Below are 9,631 nucleotides of genomic sequence, written 5' to 3' on the forward strand. Positions count from 1 at the left end.
ATCAGCCCCCAGCACCTGCCTACAGAGGGTAACGTGAGCACCCCACAACCAAACTGGGAGTTGTGGCTTCTAACCACCCCAACTGGCTCTCCCGACACCTTTAGGAGCCACCTCTTGATGAAACTGCAGACCCATCCACCTGATGGGAAGAGTTGCTGCCCAGGGAACGGGCTGGCCAGATCCCAGGAGCTGAGATTGGTCACAGCCAGATGGCTTTAGCTCATAGCCCCCCGCCAACTTCAGCTCTCTTCAAGGTCTGGGGATGTGTCCCTTTTGGACCCCGCCTCTGGGGAGAGAACCATCTGTCTGTCTGGACACTCAGTCCGGGTGGCAGAGTCCCAGTGAGTCCCAGGCCTCAGGAGTGGAGTGGAGGTCTCCAAGAAGCTGCCTGGGCCCTGGCCCAGCACTGCAGCCTCTCCCAGTGACCTTCACCCCTCCGGTCTACATCTGGACCTGTATTTCCTTCCCTGCATTTGAGAAGGGAGAACACAGAAGAGATTACACTGAGGAGATTATGCAAATTATACGAATGACAGCCAAGGGTGGGTGGGGCTGGGTGGCTCTTCTCTGGAGCCCTGTTTCAGATGCCCAAGCTACTACAGGGATTCCAGTCCAGGGTTGGGAGGGGGGTTCTGGTCTCAGCCCCTAACCCCACTGCTAACCTGCCCTGCCTGGGCCCCTCCCACACCCTTCACCTCCCTCAGAAGGGGCCCCCTCCTCCAGCCCTCCTTCAGCACCCACGCACACCCACACACCCCCTTACCAGCGATCAACAGGAAGTTACTTGCTCTCCCTCCCTGCAAGGCTGTGGGGAGGAATTGGGAATACCTGTTCTGGGTAGGGAAGCCAAGGACAAGGGATGAGAGATTTGTGGCTGAGGGCCCCTGGGCGCTGGAATCCTGAGACCGCAGGAACCACCCTCGCCAAAGCCCAGCCCCAGGGGAGCCCCGCCCGCCTCCCCAGGGCTGGACCAGAGGTGGGATCCCTTGGGCTACGTTGCAGCCTCTAGACATCTGGATCCAACCCCTGGAAGGCTCGGACCCCCTCCCACCGTGTCCCGGCCGGTGGGTCAGGAATGTGCTAACGGAGCAGGTTGGGCCCTACAGATCCCCGGGGGATCCTGTGGACTTTGAGAGGGGACCGGGCAGGGCGGGGCGGGGCGGGGCGGGCCGGGCCGGGGCGGGGCGAGCCGAGGCGGGGCGGGGCCAGGCCGAGGGGAGTTAGCCAGCCCGCAACCCGCCAGCCACTGCTGCGAGGCAAGGCTGCGGATTGAGGCCGCACGATGAAGCCGCCCGTCCTGTTCTGGGCCTTGCTGCTGCTGCTGCTCGCGACAGCCCCCGGCCCCGGCCCCCGGCCTGCGGCAGGTACGCCCTCACCCTGAGCTTCTGACCCGTCTTCCCTCTCCCTGCTTGCTGCGGCCGTGCCCAGGTGGACGCCCCTCTGCTCAGCCTCTGTCCATCTGTCAGGCCATCTGGGACTGTACTGGGGGTTGTGAGAAGAAATTCCGGGATGCCCAGGGTCCAGGAGCTGCAGGCAGGATGGAGTCTGGGCTTTGCCCACCCTGAACCCGCTGGGAGGTGCCGGCTGCCTGGGAGGAAAGTGCCCCCCCTCCACCGGGGCAGTGGGAGGTCTCAGAAGAGTCCTCAGTCTGCAGCCCCAAGTCGCGGGGAAGGGTGTGCTCACACGTGAAGGGGGCCCCAGCCCCCCTAGGCCCCCTGAAAGGTGAGAGGCAAGACTGTGGGTCCTTATTAGGGTGGGGCTGAATCCGAGGAAAGTCTGGATGGAAGGCTCCTACCCCAGAGTCAGGCTCGGCTGGGCTGGCAGTGTCAGGCTCCCAGCTAACATCCCCCCCACCCCCCACCGCCACACCCTCTCCTGTTCCAGGGAAGCGCCACCACCCTTCAACCCCTTAGCTCTCTTACTGGCCTCATTCAGCCTCCTCCCCCACTGCCTTGAGCCCTCACATTCTCTGTCAATAAATATTTATTGACTCTTTTGAGTGCCAGTCCCTGTGCTGGGTGAAGTGGGGTCACCCGGGGTGGCTCAGGTCCAACCCCAGCCCTTGACTGGCCTCCTTTGGTGGAGTGGTAGGGAAGGGCCAGGTGGGACATGTGATCTCTGCCTCGGTGTCTGCAGTGACCACCCTCCAGTCTGCCCAGCCACTCCCGCTACAGAGGTATGGAGTCCTGTGGAGGGTCCATCCCCTGAGGCCTGATGTCCATAGCCCCACACAAAACCACCCTCCAGCCCTCTGCTGGAGATGACTCTCCTTTCCCCTCAGAGGAGAGGAGCACTCCTCACCCTCTCCCCTAAGGGTGGGGCTCCTTTGGGGGCCACAGTCCGTAAGCCAGTGTTACCTGGCAAAGGGAGATGGGGCACATTGAGGCTGGGGAATGAGCTCCTGTCAGGCTTCCAGTGGGACTCCAGAAGGTCCACCAGGCCAGGTCCACCGACCCAGAGACCAGCTCCCAGCCCAGAGACTGGGCTCAGTCACTTCTGGCTGTCTTGAGGTTGCAGTCTCCTGGGACTTGGTGGCCGAAGGTCAGTCCTGCCCTAGAGGCTTCTCTTGATGCTGCAAAAATCTCTGCTTGGAGGCATTTGCCCTTTATCTCCCCTCCTTCTGGCAAGTCATTCAGGCAACTGCAAGATCATGGTACCAAGGATCCCTCAACCCACAGGGTCTTGGGTTTCTACTCTGTTCACTTGGCGGTCAGTGCGATTCCTGGTCCGCATTCTCCTGGGGATGCTTCTCTGTCCTGGGTTCTGGGAAAAGAAATGCCCAGGCCTGCCTGTGGGGCAGCCGGGCGCTCAGGGCCCTCTCCTCCAGGTGCCCCTGGGAGCTGCTCCCAGCGCTGTGGAGACCGGGATGGGTCTTGTTCCTGCCACCCAACCTGCTCCGGCCTGAGCTCCTGCTGCTCGGACTTTCGGGACTTCTGCCTGGAAATCTCTCCCTACTCGGGCTCCATGATGGGTGGCAAGGACTTCGTAGTGCAGCATCTCAACTGGTTCAGCCCCACTGAAGGCGTGATCTGCAGGTGGGAGGCCCGAGGGGCTCTGTGCCTGCTGGGGACCCAGGGGCAACTGGCTGGCTGGGGTCTCCCCACCCAGGCCCCGCCTTTCCTGCCACCTGCAACCCTCACAGGTTTAAGGAGAGCATCCAGACCCTCGGACACGTGGATTCCTTTGGACGTGTGCACTGTGTGTCCCCCTTGCTGTATGAGACAGGCCGCATCCCCTTCACACTCTCCCTGGACAATGGTCGCTCCTTTCCACGCTCCGGGACCTGGCTGGCTGGTGAGTCCCGCCTTACTGAGCCTGGGCCGCCCTACAGGGAATTACCCTAGGCATGCATCGCCTGCCAGCCCTGCCCGGCTGCTCTGGCTAAACCAGTCCCTTTGGAGGTGCGCCCGACCAGGGGGGCCAGGGTTCTCAAGCTCCTCCCCTTGCCTCCTGGCATCCACACAGGACTCCCAGCCCAAAAGGGGATTGGGGGCTTCCAGGGTCCCCTGGCAAGGTGGATCATTCGGCTCAGGCAAGCCAGGGGAAGGCGGGGGAGGCCAGGCCCCACCTCCCCCGCAGCCTCCATCCTTTCCTGACAGCGAGGGTCTGGGAGAGACCGTGCTCCAGTGGGACTTGGTCCTTGGGAGGCACGCCCAGCTCTCAGAGCCCCCGGAGCCTCAGGCTTCAGCTTACCCCTCACCCCCTGCCCAGTGCACCCCAACAAAGTGTCAGAGACAGAGAAGAGCGAGCTGGTGAATGAGACACGCTGGCAGTACTATGGCACAGCTGGGATCACGGGAAACCTCACCGTGACCTGGGAGCCCTCGGCTCTGTCCACACAGTCTGTCATCATCGAGCTCTGGGGCTATGAGGAGACAGGTAAGGCCAACCCAAGGCTGGCCCTACGGTGTTGCTCTGTGGGCCCTGAGGGTTGGGAGTTGGGGGCGTACAGAGGTGGGAGCGAAGGGATTCCAGGCAGGGCCAGATCCCGGGCGCAGGGATGCTGAGTGGGAAGGGCACTGGCAAGAAACAGGAAAGGGGGGAAGTATGTGAGTGGGGGGAGCCTGGAGGCCCCCGGCTGCTTGGACCCAGCCCTGGGAGGAGGTATGGACATTACCAGCCCTTGGATCTAGGGCTTGCCTTGAAAACAGAAGAAGCTTGCTCTACCCAGCCTTCCCAAGGCCCTGGACTGTTAGCATGGCTCTAGACCCGGCCTGGAGGTGGGTCTGGGACCCTAACATGTGGGAAGAGGAGATGGTGGTCCCTTGAGCCAGAGTCCTTGCTGGGGCAGTGGGGCGGGCCTTCCTCTGGAAATCATCTGTCTTGTCTGTCAGGCCTCTCTGAGCACCAAAGATGGGCTCCTGGCCCCCTCCTCTGCCCCAGGACTTGGAGGGGCCCCCTGCCTCTTTGGGAGGGACCCCAGGGCTGACTAAGGCCTTCTCTCCCTCAGGGACACCATATTCAGATAAGTGGGCTGCAAAGTGGTCGTACCTGTACCCTCTGGCTACGAACATCCCCAACTCTGGCTCCTTCACCTTCACTCCCAAGCCTGCACCACAGAACTACCAGAGATGGGAAGTGGGTGCACTTCGGATCATCAGCAGCAGATACTATGCAGGGGAGAAGTAAGGGCCCCGGGCCCTGGCCAAGAGGATGGGCCGCTGGACCTGGGCCGCTGCTCAGCATGCTGAACGGGGAGGCCCCCGGGCAGGGGGAACGGAGGAAGGGTGAGGCCCTTAGTGTGCTCACGGTTCCCCCACAGAGACGTGCACGCACTCTGGAGCAACGAGCACGCACTGGCCTGGCACCTGGGTGAGGACTTCCAGGCGGACCCCGAGGCCTGGGCCCGGGCCCAGTGCCTGGCCTGGGAGGACCTGGAGGACCAACTGCCCAACTTCCTGGAGGAGGTGCCGGACTGCCCCTGCACCCTGGCTCAGGCCCGGGCTGACTCGGGCCGCTTCCACGTAAGCCTCAACCCCAGTTGGGGCGGGCCCTGGAGAGGGCGAGGGGCCAGCTAGAGGCAGCCAGGGTGGGCATGTAGTTAGAGGCCCCAGGGAGGTGAGGCTGGGGTCTGAGGGCTAAAGAGGGGAGGGGTCAGGTCCCAGGGAGGGGGTGGCAAGAGCCTGAGGCTCGCGCAGTTGACAGCAGCCTCCCGCTCTGTAGACGGACTACGGCTGTGACATTGAGCACGGCAGCGTGTGCACCTACCACCCTGGGGCTGTACACTGCGTGCGCTCTGTGCAAGCCAGGTGAGCCCCACAGGCAGTGGGGGGGCCGGGGGGGCCGGGCTGGGCATCAACGGTGGCCCTGACCTGTCCTTGCCCCCAGCCCCCGGTACGCCTCTGGCCAGCAGTGTTGCTACACGGCGGCTGGCACCCTGCTCCTGACGGCCGACTCAACGGGGGGCAGCACCCCAGACCGCGGCCACGACTGGGGCGCACCCCCGTTCCGCACACCACCCCGCGTGCCTGGCCTCTCCCACTGGCTCTACGATGTCGTCAGCTTCTACCACTGCTGCCTCTGGGCGCCCGAATGCTCCCGGTACATGCGGCGGCGGCCATCCAGTGACTGTCAGAGCTACCGGCCGTCGCGCCTAGGTGGGTGCCAACAGAGGCCAGGCCCCGAGCAGGGCTGCACCAGAGCGGCCCACCTGACCCTCTGCTCTCCCCAGCCTCCACTTTCGGGGACCCACACTTTGTCACCTTCGATGGCGCCAACTTCACTTTCAATGGGCGTGGCGAGTACGTGCTGCTGGAGGCCACACTGACCAACTTAAGGGTGCACGGGCGGGCCCAGACCCGGACGACTTCAGAGGGTGAGGCTGAGGCCCGCGGGCTTCGGGAGGCTTGGGGGTCTTCCCAGGAGGAAGGGTGATGCTGAGCGCCCCACTCTGCATGTGCCCCCCCAGGCGCGCAGGACCAAGGCACAGGGCTGATGGCTGTGGCTGTCCAGGAGGGCAACTCGGATGTGGTGGAGGTCCGGCTGGATGGCGAGGTGCTGCAGGTGCTGCTGAACCAGGAGGTGCTCAACTTCACGGAACAGAGCTGGATGGACCTGAAAGGTGAGCGGGATGGCCCGGGAGCTTCTGCGGGCTGCTCTCACACCTCTCCTTCCCACCTGAGCCTTGCCTCTCATGGTGGCCATGGCCCTGGGCTTTGGGGCATGGAATTGGAGATGGGGGCCTCGATATGGTCCGTATGCTGTCCCAGCTTAGCGGCGCAAGTTTGCCCCTCTCCCCTGCGCCCCATGGTGAGGGGCCCAGCACAGTGGACCCACGTCCCCAGCCCACGGCTGTCTGGGCAAGTGAGGTTCTAGGCCCCAGGTAGGGAGGTCCAGCCTGGGCACCTGGTCTCATCTCATGCTTTCACACCCATGGAGCCCCAGCCATGTGATCAGAATCCTGAGATGCCCGGATGGTGGGACGAGGAGCTGGAAGCTGCAGTGATAGGAATAACCTGCTTCGAGGATGCTGGTCGGCCCCAAGGGCTAAGGAGCAGCCCCCTGTCCGCCCCTTCTGTGGTGGCACAACCTCAGGGAACTGAGCTAATGAAATTAGTTTCTTGCGGTTGGGGTGGGTCAGGTCAGGACCTGGGCTGGGCCTGCTACTGCGGACGGTTACAGGGACTCCCAGGAAGGGTGGAGGTGGGCATGGCTGCTGCCTTTCTTGAGGAGTGAGGGCCCACAGGTGACCCCCCCCACCCCATCCAGGGCCTTGGTGTGAGGAGTCCCTTCGGAGCCTGGGCACTTCGTGTCAGTGTGGGGGTCCCAGAACAAGTGTGGGCCTGGGGTGAGGGAGTGTCACAGCAGGGTTGGCCCTGGGGACACCTTCTCCTCCCCTGGGAGCCCACGGAGGCTGCTGCACTCACCCTGGGGCTGTGGAGTCACGGCACGGTGCCCTGAGTGGACAACCCTGACTCCAGATCCCCCTGTGCCCAGGTATGTTCCTGTCCATAGCTGCCCAAGACGGCGTGTCCATCATGCTGTCATCAGGGGCTGGCCTGGAGGTCCTCGCCCAGCGTCCGTTCCTGAGTGTGACTGTTCTCCTGCCTGAGAAGTTCCTTACCCACACGCAAGGCCTTCTTGGGACACTGAATGATGACCCCACCGATGACTTTACCCTGCGCAATGGGAGGGTCTTGCCCCCCGAGTCCACTTCCCGGGAGCTGTTCCGCTTTGGGGCCGACTGTGAGTGACCCTGAGGCCCACTGTGGATGGGGGGAACATGGCAGTGTAAAGGGAGACACTCCAGAACCGTCGGCCACCAGCACGACCCGCTGTGTGTCTCCCCAGGGGCCGTGGAGAACGCCTCGTCCCTGCTTACCTATGACTCTTGGTTCCTGGTCAACAACTTCCTGTATCAGTCCAAGCATGACTACACCTTTCAGCCCCTGTTCGCCGAGGAGACCACCCCCAACCCCAATCAGCCCGAGGTGGCTGAATTATGTGGAGATAACCATTTCTGCACTTTTGATGTGATGGCCACTGGGAGCCTGAGCGTGGGCAACGGCACGCTGATGGCCCACCAGCGGCACCAGCATCGTATGCAGAGCCTGCGGCCTGGTGAGGGTGGCTGGGGGCCCAAAGAGATGGGATGGGCACGTCCTGCTGGGACGTGACCTCCTAAGCTGGTAGCTGCAGCGTAGGAGGTGGGGGTTGTCGGCCAGTAGCGTCATCCTGTGCTCTACTCCTGGTCCCCTACCCCAGTGACGTCTTGCGGCTGGCTGGCTCCGCCCCTCAATGGGCACAAGGAGGGGATCAGCTACCTGGCGGGCTCCACAGTCCACTTCCACTGTGACGGCGGCTACAACCTGTTTGGGGCAGAGGCCAGCACCTGCCAGGCCGATGGTACCTGGTCCAGGCCCAGCCCCATGTGCCAGCCAGGTGAGGGTGCCCGGCCCACCTGCCTCTCCCCCGACCCCACCTCACCCGCAAGCGCCCTCACCCCTCTGCCCTGTTTCCAGCTCGGAGCCATGCGGTCCTACTGAGCATCATCTTCGGAGGCCTGGCGGTGGTGGCTCTGGTCGCGCTGGTGTATGTGCTTCTACGCCGCAGGAAGGGCAACATGTGAGGCCCCGCCCCTCAGCCCCACAGACCCAGGGTTCTGCCGGTGGGACCCCCATCTGTGCCCCTCCCTTGTTGGCACTAGGGAGAGTCTCAGCCCACTGAGACCCCACAGTGCCCCCCATGTCTGCTCTTGATGGTGTCTCTGTTCCAGGGCCAGCTGGGGTTCGCAGCCCTGAAGGAGGCTCATTTGGCCCACAGCCAGAGACCAAGAACCTGGAGCCAAGACCAGCCTCCCAGGAGAAAGCGCTGGAGAGCGTGCACCCCGGCACTTCGATCCCCCTATCCCTTGCACCATGTACAGGGACCTGGACACCTGAGCCTTTAATGCCCATGTGTACCCTTACCCTAGTGCCCTGCTCTGTCTCCTTAGACCTGGACACCTGGCTCGAGCCAGGAAGCTCCCAACAGGCACCTGGTGCTCTAGTCCCCAAGTAGTCTAAGCTCTCACCCCCAGACTCAGTTCCCTCCAGTTCTAACACCTGTCTCCAGAGATCCAGCACTCTGGTACTTGAAACTCAAATGGTGGTACCTCAGATTCCGTGTCTGATACCTGTGATCCCAATCCAGTGGTCCCTGGTGCCCTAACACAGGAGCCTTAGCACCCAGCTGCCTTGATTGCAGGACTTGGCCCAGCCTCGGTGGGAGAGGCCTCAGGACCCCAGTGTGGAGGGTCACTCTCTGAGCTCCAGGCTCGGAGTTCTAACCCTTCTGGAATGTCACTTCTAACTCTTCTGGAATGTCCCTTCTAACTCTACTGGAATGTCACTTGAGATACCCCTCCCTCTCTACCCAGAGAAAACAAGCCTGTGGTGCCCCCTCCCTGGTGTCCTGGTGCTCATGCTACACTTTGATTCTGGACGGTTCTGTGGTTGCTTTGTGGGGCCAGCAGCACTGAGAGCAACCTTGGTCCACTGTCCAGCCACCTAGGGTGGGTCTCTCACTGGCCTGCCTCCACCTGAAAAGTGGGATTGAGAACAGTGGCCACTTCTTGGGCTGAAGACAAGGGACTGTGTCTGCAAAGCGTTCACCATGGCATGCCATGCTGGGTGCCTAGGAGGGGGTGGGGCCAGCACTGGCACCTGCACTTCCCACCCCTGCAGCCTGCTGTCCCAGCCCAGCCCGCCCCTGGGCCCCTCCCCTGCCCCAGCACTGCCCAGCAGGCAGGCAGTGACTGGTAGTTCCTGTCCAGAGCCCATGTTCTGGGTGCCTGGGTTCTTTACCTAGGAGTGTCCAGAAGCGGGGTATGGAGATCAGGTTTCATGCTATTGCTAGGGAGGGTGCTGAGTGGTGAACTAGGGGAGGGCCTTGGCAGCATAGGCTAGGACCAGGCTTGCATCATGGGTCTCCGGGAAAGCACAGTGGAGGAGAGGGTTGGAGGTTGATTTCGCCCTGGTCCAGGCCAGTGGCTCGAGCTTGCCCAAGGGATGTAAAACCTTGGGTGGGAGGCAATGAGTGGAAGTGGAGGCTCCCTTCACTGCGACCTGCAGTGCTGATAGTGGCCACGTGGGGGCAGCAGATGGTAGGAACAGAGATGGGACCTAGACCACCAGGTCCTGACAGTCCGCAG

At 62.8% G+C, this 9,631-nt stretch overlaps 1 protein-coding gene across 1 annotated transcript; it reads left to right on the forward strand.

The window, feature by feature from the left end:
- The first annotated feature begins 1,208 nt into the window (after nucleotides 1-1,208).
- Nucleotides 1,209-8,883, forward strand: SUSD2 (sushi domain containing 2). The gene is made up of 15 exons (XM_032310068.1): nucleotides 1,209-1,364; nucleotides 2,828-3,035; nucleotides 3,143-3,294; nucleotides 3,712-3,879; nucleotides 4,451-4,625; nucleotides 4,763-4,964; nucleotides 5,164-5,249; nucleotides 5,329-5,597; nucleotides 5,672-5,815; nucleotides 5,909-6,061; nucleotides 6,937-7,185; nucleotides 7,291-7,560; nucleotides 7,705-7,881; nucleotides 7,962-8,064; nucleotides 8,216-8,883. The coding sequence occupies exons 1-15, from the start codon at nucleotides 1,283-1,285 to the stop codon at nucleotides 8,238-8,240; spliced, it is 2,463 nt and encodes an 820-aa protein (XP_032165959.1). The 5' UTR covers nucleotides 1,209-1,282; the 3' UTR covers nucleotides 8,241-8,883.
- The last annotated feature ends 748 nt before the right edge of the window (nucleotides 8,884-9,631 follow it).

Source organism: Mustela erminea, chromosome 13, assembly GCF_009829155.1.
Source record: "Mustela erminea isolate mMusErm1 chromosome 13, mMusErm1.Pri, whole genome shotgun sequence".
Taxonomy (NCBI): Eukaryota; Metazoa; Chordata; class Mammalia; order Carnivora; family Mustelidae; genus Mustela; species Mustela erminea.